This window comes from Nipponia nippon, unplaced genomic scaffold, assembly GCF_047370975.1.
Source record: "Nipponia nippon isolate SJK-2023a ecotype South Korea unplaced genomic scaffold, ASM4737097v1 scaffold_2, whole genome shotgun sequence".
Taxonomy (NCBI): domain Eukaryota; kingdom Metazoa; phylum Chordata; class Aves; order Pelecaniformes; family Threskiornithidae; genus Nipponia; species Nipponia nippon.
This window is the reverse complement of record NW_028262336.1, coordinates 3,246,401-3,268,262: the sequence shown is the minus strand read 5'-3', so window position 1 is coordinate 3,268,262 and position 21,862 is coordinate 3,246,401. Positions and strand designations below refer to the sequence as shown.

At 41.0% G+C, this 21,862-nt stretch overlaps 1 protein-coding gene across 3 annotated transcripts in view; it reads left to right on the top strand.

Annotated features, from left to right (window-relative positions):
• GTF2E1 (general transcription factor IIE subunit 1) overlaps positions 1–21,862 on the top strand; it is a 53,896-nt gene that overhangs the window by 8,541 nt on the left and 23,493 nt on the right. For all 3 annotated transcript variants that reach the window (XM_087758105.1, XM_087758107.1, XM_087758106.1), the window contains one exon: positions 415–892. In XM_087758105.1, coding sequence (XP_087614231.1) covers positions 445–892 — 448 coding nt within the window. In that variant the 5' untranslated portion in view covers positions 415–444. The remainder of the gene's footprint in view (positions 1–414; positions 893–21,862) is intronic.

Genomic DNA, 21,862 nt, shown 5'->3' with positions numbered 1-21,862 from the left:
ACTACTCCGCTCTTGGGCTCTCTTAGGACCTTTCTTGCTGTAGCCTTGTTCTGCTTCTCCCAAGCTACAAGTCTCAGCTGATCATGAAGCTGTCGACTGGAGCTCAGCTTCAAGACAGCTTGCTTATTCCAGCTCTGTTGGCTGTGACTGAGTAGAAGTGAAATCTGCCGTATGTTATGGTACTGATTTCTTGTGTGCTTTTTTTAAGTTTTCCATCATTTTATTTTAAATGAGAGGTACCATTTCCTAATTCTACTTCTGTAGCATTGGCATTATTAACACCTAAGGAGACAGTACAGGGCTTGGGAGAGAGAAATAGAAAACCCCATCCTTTTCTTAGCTCTAAGTGAGGTAAATCAAGACTTCTGAAGTCAGAAGACTAGCTAAGAATCCGTCTGCCTTTTTTCTTTGCAGTATACATGAAGCTCAGGATCTGAACCTGCTATGACTGACCCAGACGTCCTCACTGAGGTCCCAGCAGCTCTCAAACGCCTTGCCAAATACGTGGTGCGTGGCTTTTATGGCATTGAACATGCTTTGGCTCTGGACATTCTCATCAGGAACCCCTGCGTGAAGGAAGAGGACATGCTAGAGCTCCTTAAGTTTGATAGGAAGCAGTTGCGGGCTGTCCTCAACACCCTCAAGGGTGACAAGTTCATCAAATGCCGAATGAGGGTAGAGACGGCTCCAGATGGCAAAACCACCCGTCATAACTACTACTTCATCAACTACCGCCTTCTGGTTAACGTGGTGAAGTACAAGCTGGACCACATGAGGAGGAGGATTGAGACGGATGAAAGAGACTCCACCAATCGCGCCTCTTTTAAATGCCCCATTTGCTTCAGCACTTTCACAGACTTGGAGGCCAACCAGCTGTTTGACCCCAGGACAGGTAAGAGTACAGGTAACAGAATGCTCTTTGTAAGTGCTGGACTTTAAGAAAACAGGGTCTTAGGAAAATTCTCTTGAGTTCGGCCAGAGCTAGAGGGCACTCTGTTTCTGCAGGTGGTAAATGTTTGAGCAAAATACAAAAGTAATGTATACAGACTTATACAATCTGTACAGGCAAATAGCAATGTTGGTAAAATGCTTCAGTGACAAACACTAGAGAAATGGAGGTCTTATCGCAGTTGAATTCAAGGGTGAATGAGGCAGCCTGTCCTTGTTAGAAGCTGAAAGTTTTTCAGTATAACCTGGTCTTGCCTGTAAACTGTATGAGTTACTGGTAGTTTGCAGAGAGGGCATATGTATAGTTGACTTTGGTATGCAAAAAATTTTTAATTTAGAGATGGTCATGCAAGGAGTGAGTTGTTAGTGTTTAATTTTCTCCTAGCCAGTTCATTATACTGCACAACCTTGTTTCCCCAGTGTAAAGCAGTCTCACGAAAGTTAAAAGAAATCAATTATAGACTTGTCTGTGGTTGGGAGTAAACAAGATTCTTTTTCAAGTGTGTGCCTCGGTCTCAGTGGAGGTGCATATCCGTCTTATGCATACGAAATAAGAATCTTTTCTGGGTGTCATTGTCTGCAGAGGCAGTGCAAATACTTTGTGCTTCTGTGCCAGGGAAGAAAAGGAAGAACACCTGCACCTGATGAGATCCTATTTTGCTAGTCTAATCTGGGATTATTTTGGGGGGAAGGCAGGGAGCAGGGGTTGGGTGTTAGGCTTCCACCTTCTGCATTAGTTTCTTTACTTTTTAATTTTTCCTTTTGAATTCTTTGTCCTGATCTTACTTTTCTACAAAAATAAAAGAGCAAAAATCAGGAGAGCTCTCAGAAACATTGGAGTGTGGTGCTTTGTGTCAGTTATAATGAGAAACTGTAAAAGTTCACTGTTTAGTCGTATTGAAGCTTTTCATCTAGGGTTACTGATGTCTGATCTGCTTTGGAGAAGGGCAAACACCTAACAGATGTTTCCCTCTTTCCTGCCTCTAAAGATCAAGAACTGTGCAACTGCTTTTACTTGAACAACGATGAAAATGATATTTCGCACTAGAGAAGCAGAATCCACTAAAGCACATAACAGTCGTTGCTGTAATCCAGCACAGCTCTCCGAGGAGAAGTTGCTCCCTCATGGAGCACCCAAACCAGCAGTGCCAGCACAGATTTTCTGTACTGACCACTGAGTATAGAAGCTACACGTGCTCTCCACAGTAATGATCATCTGTGGCAGCTACTGTTGTGGGTGTTGGGCGGAAGGAGGATAGTGCTTCTGCAGTTTGCTTCAGTAAGGAGAGAGTAGAGAACCTGTGCAGAGAACAAACATAGTGGGGAGTGTGAGACGCTCATCCCAAGGGGACCTGTAACACTTGGCAGGTGAATCCTCGTGGCCTGCGTGGGTGGTGAGTTCCAAGAGCAAAGAACCGGCTGTCAAGGAGATGCAGAAGACAATAATGCTGGGGTTCGGCTTTGACAGCAAGGCCTGTGCTCCAGGAACTGATGCGGTCAACCAAGGGTTTGTCTGCAGTACGGGCGCTGGCTGCCTTCACAATGCAAAATCATTCGCTGGCACACGGAGCGTTTTGCAGTTTTGCTGATGGAAGGAAAGGTTGAGTGCTGTTTTCCCAGCAATTCCCAGCAGTTGGTTTCTGTCAGTATTAATGCAAATAACAAGACAGCCAGTTTACCTTCACTTACTTTCAATAAAAACATACCTGTCTAGAATTTATGTGCATTCTGTTTCTCCTTACATAACTTCTAAGTCAATGATAGCTTCATCTAGATAGTGCATGATGATACTGTTGTTTCTCAAGAGCTTTTACATGGAATACCAGTTTGGATAGGGCTCTCCAGTTACTGTTTAAGAAGGTCTCATACTGTCTCCAGACCATGAGATAGATGCTTGTTTCTATTCCTGGTAAATAAGTGGGCAATTTTGTTTGGTTTTTTTTGTGAGAATGGCTGCTGTATATTGCAGTGGATTGTGCAGATGTCTGCATGTTTCCTACTCCTCTGGAATTCCATATTGGGAAAGAACTGAGACACCTTTGGGTCTCTCACAGAGGGAGCTCATGAGGACAAGGCATGCAGAGGAACAAGGTTTATCAGACAGTGAATAGCCATCCTTTTTCAAGGATGTCTTTAGTCCTTATCAGTGCTCTACAAAAACCTCTCCCATTCATTGAAACTCAGGGCAGTACAACTGCTGAAGGGTAGCTCAAAACCACGTGAATTTCAGTCACGGTTGACCTGAGCTGCTCCTGGACTGCAGCCATGTCGATAAAATTTTGTGAATTAAAAGGCCTGCGCGGCCAAAGTCTGTTAGTCCACGGAGCAGGTAGAGCACGGAAGGCGTCCTCTGCACTAGTATAGACCAAGCTGCATTAAACTGGCGATCTGTTGTTAAAAGACATCCTGTTTTATGGTCTGCTTTTTGTAGTTGTCACTCAGAGATGAGGATGGTTTAGATGTCCTGTGTTTTCTTCTGCTTCACTTTCCTCTTCCCTAGTTACAACTCAAATGCAAACTCTGAGCAATTGTTGTAGTATGAAAGGTTTAGAAGAGGAGGTTATTGCTCTTGCCCTTCCTTATCACAGTGGCGGTGAGGAGGTTTCCAGAATCTCTCCGTGACTGTAGTCATTCTATTGCAATTTGTGAATTAAGAGTGCTTCTGAAGAGCCTGTCCATAAGTTGGATCTGGAGTGCTCTTCAATTTTTACCACAACATCTGTGTCTGTCTCTCGGCTTTAGCAGAGGTCTGTTTCGTATAGGTTACCAGCTGTCAGATGGAGGCTTTTTTAGCTCTGTGCTTTACTCCATTTGTGAATAATTTTTTAAATAAACTGAGGTGTTTATTTTTTTCATCAGAAGATGTGATTATTGGTGTTTTTGGACTGTGGAAATATGTCTGCTGAGAGAAAATAATTGATAGTAAGAAGGGTATGTTTTCAGGGCACATAGGTATAGATGTGCTTTGCTTGCTGTTCATCCAGTTAATTTGGAAAAATATTTTTGAATATAGTAACAAGTTTGCCACTGAGGTAATTTTAAATGTAGATTTTAAATGGTATAAATGTTACTTTGAGAGTGTGATCTCTCTCTTTTTAGAATTATTATATATAATTTTTCTCCATCCCTTTTTCTGCCATTAAACATCTTAATCCAAAAAAGCTCCAAAACCTTACTATGCTGTCAAAGGTTGAACAAGTATTGTCTGGTACTTGTAGGAAGTTCAAGGACAGGAATCGTGTAATGTTAAAGAAACTGTCAGATGGTGAAAGTCAAGGTGATGAAAAAACTGGAGTTTTGCTGCTTCTTCAACTCACAAAGGGATCTTTTGAAAAGTGAAAAGAAAGCAGCACGTTGTGTTGGAGGAGTCACTTGGTTGTATGACCAGCGAGTGCCTGCTAGCTGTTTTAGCCCCATCTGTTCTAAGTGAAGAGCTTGAACAGATCTCCAGATACTCCAGATCTCCACACTCTCCCCTCAGTGGCAATTTTTACTGATACTGCTTCTTTGGAGGCAACAGTAACGTCTGCTTTTAGAGGCAAACAGCTTGGACACAGCCTGCTTTTATTTTGCAAAAGTTTGCTGTGGAAATTTGTAGCAAAGTTAAGAAGAACTTTCTCATTCACGAGGTTGCAGATTTGTGGTTTACCTATTGACCTGGCAGTGCCTTTGATGGGAATTGGTGCAGGCTGGGTTGTGACAGTTCTTACCCACTTTTGTGAATGTTTTGAGGCCTACAGGAAAAGACTAATGCTGTATGAATAAGAAGTGTGACTTCTGGCCTTGTGTTTCAGACTGAGAAAGGAAAAGATTGTAGTTTTCCTAGAAGATCCTAATATAAGCACTTGAAATACAGATCATTGCCTTCCACTTGTGGCATCGTCTGCTGTCTACTTGTACCCTGATATTTCATCACTCTTTGTTCTGCGTGCTAGCAATTGCATGCAGCTGCCGTTGTGATGAAGCCTCATGCAGGTGGAAAGCTGCAGCCATTCCCTTAAACAAGGTAAGAGCTGTCTCTGGAGGCAGGGATGTACAAGAAAGAGTTTAATTGAGTAGCGGTAAGACAAGCCAGGTGTTCAATGCATACTGTGAGTAACGCTGCTGAACTCTGTCTGTTCCCCGACCTGGGCTGACAGTGGACACTGACATCAGGGACACTGGATTTTCAGGTGTTTCACCTAGAGATAGGACGTCACTTCATCAGGCTCTTACGCAGACCTGTGGGAAGAATTTTCTTCTCTGTGCTTTTAAATGTAAAAACTATAGAAGTGTGGTTTCTGTAGGCCAGTTCCTGAAATTGCAGAGTGATCTAAACAACTCGATACCATCTTGTGGATTGGATTTTTAAAAAAAAATTCTTGGAGAGTTAAATATGCACACGCCTGCTGTGCAGAGTGTGTGGGAAGGACAAGCGAAGCTGCATTGTCTCACCCAGTAGAGGGAGCTGTCTTCTTTTCTCTATACATACAGGCTTGGGTTGATTAATTTATTGAATGTCAGAAAACTGGAAATTATGTTCATGGATATGCGTTCTGTAGCGTGATTAACTGGGTCTGGTTGGGGACAGTCTCTCTGATGTATCCTGTTCTCATACCCTAATCATATTTGTAAATCTAGTGTGGTGTTGGAGTTGACTGTCAAATTCAAGGTCAATTTGAAAGAAAGTATGTGACTAGAAACTGCAAAAGGCAGAGTGGGGTTGAAGTGAAGGACTGACAGAAATGAGATCCTGCAGTGCATCACACTGTTATTCAGCCCTGGATTTCCTCAGGTATTCTAAACACCAAACTGCATCAGGATACTCACCAGCGTAGCAAGTGAATTTGATGTTAGAAAGAAAATACAAGGCTAGATGAAGTAGTTTTTCCTCTGTTCTCTTCTACCTTTGCAATATAATTTTTATCCAGTCTTATGTTTCTTTCACTTCTGTTACTATGAAGAAAAATCTTGATGTTAACAGTAAATTGTAATTACGGTTGATCTCCCTTACGTACATCTATACATTAAGTGTCCTCACTAACATTCAGTGAGATAAGGCATGAATAATAGTGGAAAGAAAAGGACGAAAGATAAGTGGGTAACGTGAATCAGAAGATGATGCTGTTGGGATGCTCTTAATTGCAGTTGTAATCACTGGAGTCTTTTGTTGTTATTGGAAGTCATAGCAGCTAATTACTTATCTACTCTTTGCCCTCCCACAGTTTGCTCTTGGTTCGGTGAATGATTTTGGATGTAGCTGTTTTACTGTTCCTGAAGATGCACTGTAGCAGTAACATACCGTGTATCTGGATCCCGTTCTTATTCTGTGTGCTGATACGGAATTTAATTTGGGAAGAACAGATTGAAGGTGACAATATCAGTTTTATGGAAGGGAAGACAGCACCTTGAATTTCATTTTAACCCCGCCTGTTTTACTGTCAGCCTCTCACATGTCATTTGTGTACTTCATAACAGAATTGCACGTAACGTGTTGAGAGGCTGGTTTTCTGTACGTGTCACAAGGCACCTTATCTCACGTTCAGGCAGCCTGTAGGCAGGTGAGTGTTTGTATGGTTTGGGCCCTGTTACTGAGGCTGGAAATTTGACTCGTCCTTGATTTTTTTGCTTTGGTCTTATGTGTTGACTTCTAGAGCTACTGCCTTTTCTTCTGAGTGCTCAGCTTCTCGCTTCATCCCCAGTGAGCTATTCAGAACACATCTGTCTTCTCTTCTTGTTTTGAATTTCCACTTCCTCAGGCAAGTTCTACACTAGCTTCAAATCTTCCTCATCTGATTCAAATTCCTTTTGAGCCTGTCCTGTCTGTTTTGTTAATTTTTTCTTATGCTTCCCCTTCTCCCTGTTTTTTGCCTTGCCTTTTCTTGCGGAGCTCTTGTGTCCATTTCTGGTACATCTCTTTTTGTGGTCTGTCCCTTCCAGCCACTGGAAAAAATAAATCACTTAGAGCTATTTATTCTATATATTCACATGATGTAGTCAATCCTATTTGATCTTTATGCTGTTGATTCTTGTCCTTTAGGTTCAATGATTTTCAGAGCAGGCAATCTGGATAGCTTTGTCTACCATGTACTGCTGTGCATGTGCTGTATGATATTACTACTACAACAATTTACAGCTTTTTACCAGCCAGAATCAGGACTTAAAAAGTCTTTTTGTGAATTGGCATGCCAGAGACTTCCCTTGAAAAAGAAAGGATGCAGAGCAGTTCCATTTTGAACAACTTCAAGTTCTGTGAAGATTTTTTTTTTTATTGTTGTTAGCTTTCCAAGTGTATGTAAACCCATCAGTGTGATTTTTCTTGACTTTACAGGCACATTTTGTTTGTCTGTGCTGCCACTGAGAGCTTTTGGCAAACACCAACAGAAGGAACTGCCCATGCTCTGCTTAGTTTCTCTGTTTCTATTCAAATTGCTGGCAAAAGCTCCAAGAGTATTCCTGTCAGCTTTACTCTGCTTCAGCTTGATAAGGCCTGGAGCCACGGGGAAGGGAAAACTGAGAAAAACATATCAGAATTAATGCATGTTTTTCTAAAAGTAAGAATACGCTTCAGAATGACTTAAAAGGGATGTGTAGGTTACATCTGTAACTTGAACTCATTCCCTGCTGGTTGGACACCCTGTCTGAAAGATAACTGTCTAGTCTAGCCATGGGTCTCTCGGCTTGGTGGAGAGAGAGGTGAAGGCAGCGTTAGAGCCTGTGCTATGCAGAATATCAGACCGGAGGATTATAAGTCACTGGAGCAACTCCGAAAAGCTGTTGTAGCCTGTAGAGTGGTGGCTGGTCACTTCCCTGGATTCCACATTGACCTCTGGCTGGTGTGCTGTGTCTCTTAGATTGAAAAAAAGTATCTGATAAACTCATGCCCTGACTTACAGTATTGATACCATTTTTTTTAATCTGCAAAGGACATTTTATTATTAGAAGTGCAGGAAATAATTGCCCTTCAAGTAAAGGTTATCACTTTAACTTTTATCTTGGCTTTGCAAATTGGAATAGATAACAGCAAGGAGATCTCTGTGAAATCTGTGAATATTGCTAAGCTATTTGCAGCGATGAAAGCTGGACTGCAGCATTCCTGTCTTTTACTCTAGTAACTTGCTGTTCTTTTAAAACTGCATCCTTGGTAATACCATCTGCAACGTGTGTCATCCTTTTAGGGATGGGTATCTGTAAGTCAGATCAGGAGCTCACAGAGAGTCCTGTTACTTGTCTTGCAGTCTCTCTGCTGTTGGATGCAATTCGAGGGTATAGTACGTTGGCTCAGTTGGTATTTTGGCGTAGTCATCTTGGTTGACGTTTAAAAAAAAAGTTCTTTACTTCCTAATGAGCCTCCTTTGGATATTCCTTCTGTCCAGTTGTGTCTTTCTCTGCTTACTGTCTGGCTTAATTTATCCACAGTAGGACAGAAGGAAGAACTCTGTCAGCTCAGAGCTGCTGACGTTGTGCATATGAGCTGGAGCAGAAATAGCTCTTACTGAGACGAGGAAAGGATTCCTCTCTCCCAGTTTTATATTGGATAGTTATTAAATCATCTGGCGCTTCTGAATGATCAATAATTTGCTGTATGTCTCATGCAGTCCATTGTTTGAATGTTTCATTTACCTTTTCAAGAGAAATGTCTTTGAATGCTCAAAAATTCTGTTACAGTATTCTTAATTTAGTTGGGCTAAAAATGGTCTGCACACTGAGATGAATGAGCAACTTGGTGTTCCTCTAGATAATATAAAGTGGTTCTGAAGGTGCTTTTTTTTTTTTTATTTTCTTCTTAAGACATAAAATGTTAAATTGCTTCCCTTCCCTAATTGCAAACCCAGGTCAGCAGGAAGGGGAAACTGCAGCACGAAATGTAGATTAATGTTGTTGTGAAAGGCAGAAGCAAATTCGGTTGCTATCTTTTGAATTTCCTGGAGTTTGCTACCTAAACTGTGCCCACGAAATAAATACATAAAGGCAATTCTGCATATACATTTGCAGGCTGTGATCAAGTTGCTGTTTCACAACTGAGTTACAGCACTGCTATGCCGCTGCACACCTCGTTCTCCACTGATAACCTGCTGTGGCCCCCAGCAGAGCTTATTAGCTTGTATCCCATACAGTGCTCTAGAGAAATGTATTTTAAACTGCTGACTGAGCCCCTGGACTGTCTTCGTATAGCCGTACTTGGTCCTTGGCCAGAAAAAGCTAGTGGCTTTTTGTTTTTCAAATTAAGAACGGAATAATACAGCATGGTGTGTTTTCTCCCAAAGAGCTATCAGGGTAGAAGTTAGAGGGCAAAGTGTGTCCACCCTGTACTGAAATACGTCTTCCAGCGCACGCTGCAGGTCAGGCACGGTGCTGATGCGTTGTCAGTCTTGCCTGACGGGTGGCGAGATGGCATAGTCATACTATAATTATGGTGGTCACCAATGGTAAGTCACGATGAAGTAACAGTGAGATGTAATAGTAACAGTGAAATGTAATGTATGAGTCCTTCGTGAGTCTGTAAGTAAGTCTTGTAAGATTGGTGTTAGCAGGGGCTTTCCCATGAAATGCTTCATCAGGTAGATTTCATCAGCTTTACTTCAACTATTCACGAGTTCTAGAGGGTGAAGTGGAAAGGCAAAGTATCTGTGGTCATCTGGTATTTCTTCAAAAGTATTTTACTTAAGGATTCCCCCCCCCCCCCCCGCCCCCGTTTTCTGCATGTACCTCTCAGATGCACCAGAGACGTGTCTTGTCTTTCTGCTGTGTGGAGGTGCACAGCAGAAACTTCTTGCCCATCTGAAGGAGTCTTTTGGGAGCCCTAACCAAAATGTGATTTAAACAAGTCGAGGCAGAAGTCTTGAAAATATTACTAAGCTGTACACAAACTCTAGAAGACAAATGAAAGGTGCCCGGAATGGTTTGCTGAAGCCAGTTCCATGGTTAGAGGAGTTCTGACTTAGTTGGAGTGTTTGGAGCTTTACAGTATTTTTTTGAGGATGAAAGTAGGTCCTCTACAGACAGAAGTAGAAATTGCAGCAACTTGCAAGGTAAGATGTTATACCGTACCTTGCAAGGTAAAATGTTCCAAGTTCAGCTGCTTCTTGTTAAAGGAAGATGCCTTCTCAGGCGGGCCTAATTTTCAGTATGTCTAGTGAAGTCATCTTCTGTTCTTTGATCTTTTTTTCCGATGCCTGAATCTGAGAATAACCTGATGAAAAGCAGTTGTGGCAGAAGAGTGAAATCTCTTACTTTTGAGGGATGGGAAGAACAAGGGAAGAGAGTCCTTCTCTTGCCAGTGCTTTTAGGTTGGGGGGGGGGTGGTTGGTTTTGGGGTGGGTTGTTTTGGGATTTTTTTGGTGGATTGGTTTTGGATTGGTTTTGGTTGGGGTGTGTAGGCTGGCTTTTTTTTTTTTTTTTTTGCATTTAGCTTTTCACACTTCAAAGACATGAATGCATTGTCATGTATTGAAAAGAAGGTCAAAGTTGGTCTCTGTTGCCACTTAATTCTGTACTCAAGAGCTGTACATTTGAACCTTGATCTGTGAGTTTGGACAAATATCCTTTTCCGCTAATCTGTTACATTGTCTGAAAAATTAACGACTTCCCCTCTGGCAACATTCGGGCTGTTTTTTCTGTTGTCATGTCAGTTCAGACTGGTTTCCCAGCTTACCAAGAAATATCAATTGTATGAATGAGTGAGAAACATGGGGTTTCTATAGTGAGCTGATCAGTTGTGCCGCAGGGGCTCCAATGAGGATGGTTTCTGCTAGCCAGTTTTCACAATAGCTGAGTATTGTGAGGACGAAGTTGCTTGCAGGAGCATGCCAAGTGAAGCTGCCGCAGGTGCCCTAATGGAAATGCTTGATAGCTGGCAGTAACGCCATCCCCTTACATGCCAAGCATAGACTTTTTGCAGTTGCCATCTGCACGTGACCTGTTAGTGCACAAAATCTGCTTTCTCTCATTTACAAGAATAATAACTATTTGTGTCCCCGCCAGATTTAATGTGGTTCTTAAATGTGGTGGATGAGTTTGAGGTTACCAACAGCATTCTCGAATTCAAGGCAATATTGAAGTTGATTTTAATAGAAAGTTGTTGGTTCCTTCTATCTTGTGTGACATTTTGGGGCAAGAAATTCGACAGCTGGTTTTCCAAAAGAGTGGCCAACTGCTGTGTGTACATCCATGTTGCAGGTAAAGGTAATGTCAGTATGGTATATGGAGACATGTAGGCACAGCATTTGGGAGACTTGTCCAGAGATCTGAGTGGATTACAAAGTTAGGAAGAGAAGCAAATGTCCCTTGCTTCTGTTAGCCTTCTGTTGAGCTACAAGAGAGCTTGATCTTCTGCTGTGTCTGAAGCTGTTGCATGTGTCAAAAAGGTTAGGTGTACGGATTGGAATATTGTCTCAGAAATACTCTTTCTGAACCTGGACAGATGGCCTACAAGGCAGCCAACCCAAGGGATCTATGCTTTGGTGGTTCTACTGAAACGTGGCCTGATACGCATGCTTGTGGCAAAGTGACTTGAAAAAAGACGGCAGGAGGAACACAAGTGCAAATTCTTCTAGAGAGTCCTTCCTCGCCCACAGACTGTTGGTTGTCATTGTGTTTTTTAATCAGAAGTGCAGACAGCCTGGTGTACGTCTAAAACTTGCACAACCGAAATGGAGAGCCCACAGCGTATGCCAGTGTTGAACAGATTTGTATTTAAAATATTTGAAGGGACAAAAATGTTCCACAAGCAACAAAATGTTGTTCCACAACAACAAGATGTTCCAAGTGCTCATTCTGTTTCTTGCTAACCATGTTTTCTGAGGAATAGGTGCAGCTGGGAATGCATGTAGGTAATATATTTACTGCTTGCTTTTTTTTTTTCTTGAGTTCCATTACAAAATGAAGCCAAAAATAAGGTAAGGTTTGTATCGTTAAGCATGCTGCTAATCAGTTATCGGCTATGAACATTAAAATTTCTGTCTGAATTTGTTGGAAGTTTCTTAGAGTCTGTAAGGTCTTACTGATACTAACCTATCATTGTCAAATAGTATAAAATTCTTAGTTTCTGTTCCTAAAATAAACAACAAAACCCCCTCTGAACTCCACTTCCATCAGTATAGAGTTGCTCAAAAATATTTTCTGTTGATAACATTTGGGCTGAATGTTTATTCTGAATGTTTATTCTGTTAAGATCTCAACAGGTAACAGAAATAGTTAATATTTGAAGAAAGAAATTCTGTTGTGCCATATTGGCCATGCAGATAAGAGAATTAATGATTTCGCTGCTGGAGGATCAAGCTTTTTTGCCATCTAGAGGTAACAAGCTTTTTTGCTTGAAAAATGTGAGATTTGGGGAGGAGGAAAGAGGAAAATGGAAGAGATTAGGGGATCGCAAGTGCAAGACAATATTCATTTTAGAAGATAAGTAAACAGTCCACTGTTCACTGTTCCACCTAACATGTGCTCTTCAGGGAGAGGCAATAATAGCAAGAGGCATGAAACCTACTCGGTGAAGATTTGCATTTCAAAAGGATTGGCACAGCTTTTAATTCCCTCCACCAGGATGGCCAGGAAAGGCATTTCGTCAGAACACAGCATCCTGTCTTCAATGATTAAAGGAAATCTGGGTGTAGGAAGGAAATAGGCAGCTGCTTTGGCAGAACAGGAGAAAGCTCAATAATACAAAATCGCTCTGATAATGCCAGTCTAAAATTGCATCATGGAAGAATTTTCCCTCTCTGCAGTCAAAAATTTTCTTCCCCCTGGGCTGTTTAATAGTTTTATTCTTACTCTCCTGCTTGTGCCTGGGGACTTAACTGTGGCTAATACAAGATCTTTGGTTGTGCTTACAGGTGGAGCTAAGGCAGGCTGTCTTTTCTGGATTACCTTTGCTGTTAGTCTGAAATGGTATGATCCAGCTTACTGAATTCAGGCTGAGAAAAAGGGTAAAGCTACTCTGCTTCTGAAAACAATCTTATTGACAAGTAGATAAATGCATCTAGCGGTTTTACTGCACGACTTGAGTATATAAACTCTTAATGTCTGTGATTATGGAAATACTTGAATACTGTAGTTTAAGTTGTGAAGAGAAGATTAGCAACTTCTGAATGTAATTCACTGGAGTTGAGAGAAGAGAGACCTGCTTTTTAATTTCCATAATAATTGCACTGAGCTGGTGAAACTGATTAAAAAGGGGTTTGCTTGTCTACCGTCAAGCCTAAAAAGAAGCAGATGTAGGATCTTGCAGGGAGTGGAGGACAAGAATGTAACTTGACCATAAAGGACAAAGGATTAGGTGATTTGTGATGCTTCACTCAAGCTGAAATGGAGAGATGGTAGTCTCGGTGATTCTCCCTGCTTTGTGAACAAGATCATAGGAATATATGGTTATTGTTGGGAACAGATCCCATCAATTTTAAAAACAAACAAAACCCCACATTTTTTTCACATGAGAGGTCAATAACAGTCGTAATTAAATTGGCTGATATGTATGTGTGTATAAAAATATTGATGTAAAATCTTAAAAATGTCAGAGAAGCTGATGAAGGAAGAGGTAATAATCCTTACCTGCTATATGTGAAGTTATATCAGCTAAAACTTTGGGCTGGTTCTGTGCTTGACTTGATCCATTTTGGGATTTTAAAGTATTTAACTCGAGGAGATCTGTGTGTGCTCAACACACAGTCGCGCTGCTTATATCACCCAAATATTTTTATGTGATAACTGAACATTGGCTGTCCAGACTGGAATGTTTTTGCCGAGGAATGAGTTCCTCTGTCCTGCCTGTAGTCCTTCCTCTCGGCCAAGGGTCTTGCCTGAATCTGTAGTATACTTTCAGGAATTTGAGTGTTAAGGATTTGCTGCCTTGTATGTTGTCAAGACTGCAGTGGTTACAGTCTCATGCTTCAGTTGTGGAACCAGAGAAGAGGCGGCTAAGCCTGAGCTTGACCCATGCCCACATCAGCATGCAACTTTTGGATCCTCCTAAATGTTCCTTGGGTGACTCTGTCATTTAGATACCATTTAGATACCACAGCAGGCTGACATACTGGGCATGAGCTCCAGAGATCCCCCTTCTACCACATACTTGTATGCCTTTATGACTTACTGCTTAGGTTCTCCATCTTCAAAATGGGAAATGTATAACACCTTTTCTTCACACTTGCTCGATTTGTCTGGTTAGACCGACAGCTTTAGAAGCAGAATTTTTCTTAGCAAGTATTTTTTGCAGGTCTCCAATTCTGTGCAACTCTGAGCCTCTGTATCCCACGTGAGTAGGACTGATGCCTCAGAAATACCAATGAGTCTCTGCTAGTCTTCAGCACTGTTACAAAATTTCATCTTTATAGTTTATATTTAACTAGAAGACAAAATTATAAATAAGTGTGTACAAATTTCTGAGGTTCTGTCTTTCTTCTCTTGGATTTAAAGAGGCTTTGTTACCTTTGGCAAAAATGAATCTTTCATACCCTGCTTTTCCCTCTTCAGAGTACAGGTGACGAGTTATATCACAAATTCAGGTTCATTTGTGCGCTGTTGCTCTTCCACCTGTGAAGGAAAGGAATAAGAGCTTGTTTCTCTTACCCCCTTTTTATTTGAATTTTAATTTATTAGCTCACTTATATCAAATCTGGTAAAATGCAAGTTAAATCTATGCACAATGCATTTCTAACAACAAGATAGCAATTTACCTCGGAGTTGTGCCAATTCCGCTTGCTCCAGTAGAAGCATTTGTGGTACCAAGCATGAGTGCGTACTTAAGGAGAGGGAAAGCAAAAGCAAGTAAACAGCACGGTGGGCCCTCTGTTTGAAACTCCCTGTGAGAGCTGAGAGATTTGCAATTAATGTCCGTATGTTTGTTTATAATCAGTTTTGAAAGGAGCATTAAGACCCTGTAAGCTTCTGAATGCTAAGAGACAGGAAATTGGTTTGGGAAATCTGTGTCTGCGAATTCATTTACGTAGTTGTTTTTTTTCTTCTCAGATCACTGCCTGTATAAGAATTCGTGTGACAAAAAATTTCAAATATGCATTTGCTGATTTTTCTTTTTTCTTTTTTTTTTCTTTTTGGAAGGCTATAGAAAGTCACTTTCTTTAATCTAATGGCAGCGTTTGCTTGCAGGTACGCTATACAATTTCTCAGTGTCAAAACACTGGTTCCTCAACTTGCGATGACTCTTCATTTAGGAACTGCTGTCAGCTGTGATGCAAAATCCTTTAATGTATTTTGTGATACGCTTTTTCTTTTCAGGTTATAGCAGTTAAAGCTTGGAATTGGTATCTTACTCAGAAGTTATCTTGTTTGAGAATATCCCTAGTGGTATAGCCTCAAGCATAGGCACTCCCCTTGATCTTGTCTGTGTAGGTCCTTGTAAGTGCCCTAATATTGCACTGGCTGAACACTGAAGTGATATGAAATCTTGTTTTCATCCCTATTCTGCCAATCCAAAGGTGCCTTATAAGGCTCACAACAGTCTTCTGTAGGCAGTACAGAAGGTAAAGTGCTGGTATGGGTGAACAATATAAAAAACATGATGCTTTGGACTTCAGTAAACATCATCTTGTTGACTGCTGACAATTTCTGTAGTTTTTAAAGACGGTTTTTCATTCCAATTGTGTCTTCTACCAAGGATTTGCCATCTTTTCCAATTTCATCTCCTTAGTACATTGCATATGCATATACAATTCTACAGTCAAAATCTTTAGTAGAAAGTATGAAATAGAAGTGAACCAGGGTAGACCCTTGAAACACCCTCTAAGGCTGACAGTGAACCATGATTTTTTTACTAAAAGTGATGTCCTCCACCAGTTATGCAATCATTTTCTGATGAATTTATCTGGACTACGTTTCTTTGGTTTGCTGATGAGCACACAAAACAGTTGAACATCCTCCTTTCCCCCAATCAAAACAGATTGTTTCTCATCTTTCCCATTATCCTTTAGCTTCTCCAAAACTTAAAATTGGGCTCACTTTTTTTTTTTTCTGTACTAACTCACGTTCCTGCTCGGTTCCCTCCATACTTCCAGTTTTCCTTGAGTGTGTTACGAAGTGTAATCCCTAACAAAATGAGCCGTGAGTTTCAGCAATCCTCCACCCTTCCCCAAGCCCTGAATGCCAGTCGCAGTGCTCATTGCCATCATAGTTGTTTGTCTCTGCATTAGCTCAAGGTAAATGCTGTTTCATTTTTTGTACCATTAATAAAATAAAAAAACTTGTAAACCAGTTTTTCAACTTTAGCTCATCCTATTTCTATTTTTATGTATGTTTTATAATGTACATAATATATTAGTATGGTAGTACATGTATGTAATTTATAAGTAAATATCCTTATATTGAGACTGTGTGCTCAAAAAAACTTTTACTGATGGGGTGTGCAATCTAAAAAGTTTGGAGACCAATGATCTGGAGCTTCAGATTTCCTCTCTTCCCTTCCAAATGTAACTTCCAGTCCCTTGCCCAGTGTCCGGATCTTTGTCTTGGATTTTTTGGATATTTTTTTTTGTTTTTTAATCCAGAGCATTATCCTTTTGTTATTTAAGGGTTAAATCAGACTCTGGATTTGTTTATAAATTTGAAAGGCAGTGTTTTGTGTTCTTCAAGGGACTTGCATGGATTTTAATAGGGTACCTTGATCTCTTGCTGATGGCTTTTCTCAAAAATCTGAACGTTTCTTCGTGCTTCAACTGAAATCTTTTGTCTGGCTTTCCATGACCCTGAAGTAAATCCTTTATAAGTACAGAATACTTTGTTGTGAAATGGAGAGATATTTCTCTTGCATCTTTGACCTCCTGCATCGCCGTGTTTTTGTGAATCTCTTTGGGTGTGCATCAGGCAGACAATGAATGGATTAAATGGGGATGGCTGTGACTTTTACACGATAAACTAGCTGAAAGGTAGTCCTTGGAGCACACAGAAGAGGATGCCGCTAACTTTGTAGTGCTGTTCTTCATCTTGTGCCCAAGGAGAATCGACAGTATTCTGGTTCGGGACTGCAGTGATAACCAGTGATTGCTTTTGTGCCCGCTTCCCGTTAAAAGCTCTGCTTTTCTCAGTGCAGCAAGTGATCGGTGCAGGTGCCAGCAGAGCGAGGTTATGTGGTTTGGGGTTTTGCTTTTGTTTTTATTCTCTGTTCGCCTCATTTAGTTGTAGCTCTAAGGCAAAACATCCCTTGGTCCCTGTGTGTTCAAATGGAACCAGAACAAATTGCTTCATTCCCTAAATTGTTGTGAATGAGGCAGAATTCATTGGGAAATATTTAGGAAAGTCAGAGTTTTTTGTTAAAAGGAAAGCTGATGTAAAAGTGGTAGAGAGGATCTTGGATTGTGTAAATAAGGAAAGACCATTGATCTGAGTGGGAAGAGAAATTTTTGATAGAAACTTGCTCTGTAAAGAAGTATATTTAATACAAGAATAGAGAAGTACTCAGAATACTGTTTCTGTTAGATTTTTCAAAAATGTATACATTCCAAGAGACAAAGCAGAGCAGAGAAAAAAATTTATTGACATCGGACTCTAGAAGTTACTGCAGTGATGGACATGAAAGATTGAAACAGAACGGTACGGGAGCTTTCTGCCTTTGATTGAAAAACAGTGGATAACTGATACTCAAACATCAGTAAATTAGCAATGTTAAGGTAGATGTGCAACTTTATTTCTTACTTCTGTACATATGTATCTGACACAATATGCAAACGCCCTTCTCAAAAGAAATGCAATATATTGTTTTTCTGCAAATGAGTTTACTGCCTTTTATGCTGTATCAGACAGTGTACGCTTGCACTAAGCTGTATTTTCATGATTAATATTAAAATATGTTGGCACTTATTGGCAGCAAAATTAATTTATTAAAAAACCTAATAATTGTGTGAATAATGTTCTTCTCTAATGGCAATAACTGACAGTGTTACAGTGAGGTCTTGCGAAGTTATATACGTATGTAAACATAAGTTGCATGGATATGTATATGATGTGTCCCTAATTGGAAATAACTTGGTGACAAACCTAGGAAGAGACTCTGAGATCCGACTTCCAAACTCTCATCCTCAGAGACAACCTGAAAGGCTTGGGAATTGTTATTTTCTTTCTCAAGTCACAGTTGGAAACTGTAAAATCTTTCATCTGCCTGTGCTGCAAAATATCAAATGTACGGTGGCACTCTTCATTAGTTAGTACTGCTAAAATAAAAACAAAACGCAGGTCAGGAAACTGATGCAGATAACTTTTCTACTCTTTTGAAGACTTTGGAAGGAAGCCAAAATTAGCCTCAACACTGGTTTTGTTTAAAATGTATTTGCAGGACCTTAGAAGATGTTCTAATAACGCAACTGGATAAATGGGAGAGAGGGGGGAGAGAAATTCCTGCCAAACCTGGGCATAGATACCGGACAAGGTATTCATCTTTCCGAACTGAAAGCATTTACAGGCCAGACATGGACACCCGAGGCAGGAGTGGTCTGTAACGGAGCTTCTTTCTCTCCGCTGCCAGTGAAGGGAGCCCCGCTGACCAGTGGCCCCTATGCTCATGTCTGGTTTTAAGTGTCTTAAGTCCAGTGGGAAGAGCCCTCTCTAGCTGTCATGTGCACCATATGAACACCAGTTTCATTCTGTGACTCTGGAAGACCTATTAAACTGGCACGTGTTAAAATTAAGCTCACATATGGTCTGGTGTATGTTAAACCTCTCTTTTGTATAGAACAGTCTAATCCAGGAGAGACATTGAACTGTCCTACAAAAATAATAGGTTTTGGTTTTCATTAAGAAAACTATTCATTAAAAAACCTTTTTATTTATAAAAACAAACTCTGTCACTTGATCTTAAAATAGTTTTTATGCTAGTCATTATTATTCTACTGTGCTTTATTTTGATTTGTTAAAACCACCTATAGCAAACAGATCACAAATATCTTGGCTCAGATTCTGGACAGTGTTTTGAGCGTGAAGGTAGCTTTTGGTAACATTCCTCAGCTGTAAATTTTTGTCTTCACCCTTGAAACTGCTTAAAAGTGCAAAGGATCAAGAATGTTACGGGTTTGTTTTTTTTAGTGGTGATCACTTAAATTCATTCAAGCTGGATTAAGCTCTCTTCCAGCCCACTTTCAAATCAGCAAGTTCACTCTATCCGGAGTCTCCCAAAGGGCGAGTGTGTGCCTTGCAGTGTACTTTGTAAGTGAGCGTGCCAGGAGCAATAGAAAAGAATGTGAGGATCCAGAATTTCTCATAGGAATCAACCTGCAATTTTATGCTCTTCTTTCAGCCTGCATGTGTTGGAGACTGGGAAAACAGGACAAGAGCATCATGAGATGTTGAGTGCCGAGTCAGACGTGAAATACTGTGTTAAAGTAAAAAAACACTGCTGTGATTTTCACTTAAACAGGTCAGCAGATGGTCGGCATCAGTCACGTGTGTAAGGCACTGGTACAAGTGTTTGCTATGACCCCAGTAAGAAAGGCATGCAGACTCTGTGAGGTATTGATTAAAATATCATTTATTGGAACTAACAAGAAGGAAAGGGAGAATGGATCATCTTACGTTCCTTCTGATGCTGGGAATCCCATGTTGTGCAGCATCAGACAGACCTCCAGTCCGGCCACAGCACAATGTGCAGAACCCCGTGCGTGGAGAGGTTCCCCAGCATGACGGTCTTCAGCGTTCTTACAGGAGTTTCTTAGAAGGAAATTTTATTCATAATTTCTGCTGTTGAGCAAAAGAAAGTTTACATGAGAGCATGCTGCTTCACTTGAAGTTAAAGACATGGTGGTGTAATTGCTGGTGTCAGAGCTGCCTCATGCAGAATCAACTTTTCCAAGGAAAGCTGCTGTTAGCAATCTTATTTATTAAAACAGCCCTCGGTGGTGGGAAGGAAGTTCTGTTTGAATTTTTCTTACTTGGTTGTCAATTTTAGGTTTGTTGCAGCTTTAAAAATGTTATCTTTGTTTCTGCTTTGAAAAGTAGGCACAAAGTAGGGAATGAGTATACAGTAAAAGATATCTGCATTTCAGAATATGCTGAAGGCTATTTTCAGATACAGTGCAGGGCTAGAAGAGATAGCCCTTTATTCTGTTCTGAAGCAGGATAAATTTAACCTCCATGGCTAGCATATTCCAGTGCTACTTATCCTCAGTTTTTCTTAATACCCTAACCGAAAGGTTTTTTTTTTACCCCAAATTGAAGCTGTGAGTAATCTTTTGTGTGTATGTGTGAAATTGAAGAACAGTTTGTTACCGTTTTCATTACTGTAACATACTAAATATCCAAAATTTGCTGTTTCCTACCACCACCACCTTAAAACTGAACAAGTCTGTCTTTCCAATTTTTCCCCAATGAAACATGTGTTAAGCTGTGTCATTTTGTTCCTTTGGAATCGTTAACAGTCAGTCCCCACCTTCAAGCATGGGATCTGAAGCTGCACGCGGGTTATCAGCAGAGATAGTCGAGGGGCAGAATAAAGCAGGATGACATACTATTGTCTCATGCTTTGCACGACATAGTTATTAATATACACAGCAGGCAGATTTTCTTTTACTTTTTTTGCAGCGTAACACTGTTGGTTCCCGGTTTTGTCCTCTGTTATAAACCTGAGTTTTTACAGTGAGCTGCCAAAACATTTCTCCCCTTCTGGCAACACCCCCCCCCCCTTTTTTTTAAAAAAAACAACTCCAGTGCAGTATTTTCTGCCTGTCTCTACTGAATTTCATAATTATTCCAGGCATTTCTCCATTTGGAATTGCAGTCCTGTCTCCCAAAGCATTTGTAACCCCTTCTGCCCTCTTAAACTGCGAACTAAATTCACAGAATTTAGTTATTTGCCAGTCACTAGAAAATACAGCTGTCATCAGGGCCTCACTTCATAGGGCTATCCCAGCTGATACCGAATTATTGATACCTACTCATTGAGAATATTTTTCATTTGTGCATCCTCCTTATTGTCAACTCACCTTTAGCCTTTCTCCCTGGTTTGCTTATGAGGATGTTTTGCAGGACAGTCCAGCGTCAGATGGCATGGCATCTAATAGCTGTCACTTACAAGAGACTGCCAGGAAGACAAAGCCAGGATCTTCACAGTGGTGCCTGGTGGGAGGACAAGAGGTGATGGGTATAAATTGAAATGAGGGGTTCCAACCCAATACAAGACCTTTTCACCGTCATGGTGGTCAAGCAAGTGGAGCAGGTTGCCCGGAGAGGTTGTGCAGTCTCCACCCTCAGAAGGTTTCAAGACATGACTGGGTAAAGTCATGAGCAGGTCTGATGGCCCTGGTTTGAGCAGGAGACTGGACTGGAGAACTGCTAAGGTCCCTCTGTGTTTCTACTCTTTCTCAGATCCCTCAGAGCTTCTCTTTTTGCCCTTTGTTTTTGTCCTTCTGAGATTTTGACAATTCTTTATATCCCGGAGACTGCTTTCAACAGTTCCCTGTTTTCTGTGGAGTAATCACCATCAGATCTTGCTGACAGTATAGCAAAGATGTATAGCTCATTTTACCAGCTTACAAAGCTTTAGGCTCCACCTGATTTCTTTCTAAGTCTCTATTACAACGTGACATCCGTTTCCACATATGTCATTGTCCACCTGCAGTTTGCTGGTGCCAGCGGTCCTTCTCAGCAGCGGCATAGCCCCAGTGACACTGTCATGGTCACCTCCTGGACGGTACTGTTGTACCTGAAAGTGAGTGCGAGGGCAGCGAGCAGGGCCATGCAGTTAAAAAACGAACCTCCTCGCTGCCATACGACTTCATCAAGCCTGTGCTCATGTCCTTCCCACGGCTCCCAGCTAGCTTCCCGTGCTGATGTAACATCTTGGTGCTCCTCTTCAAAGGAAGTTAATGAATCAAGTCCATGCTACACCAGGGATGTCACAGCTTCAGACTAACTGGCACAACAGCACAGCTCGCGTGGGGCAGTGGCCGTCTGTGAATGTTGTATAGGTTTAACTTTCAGAGGTGAAGTGATTGAAAGAGCT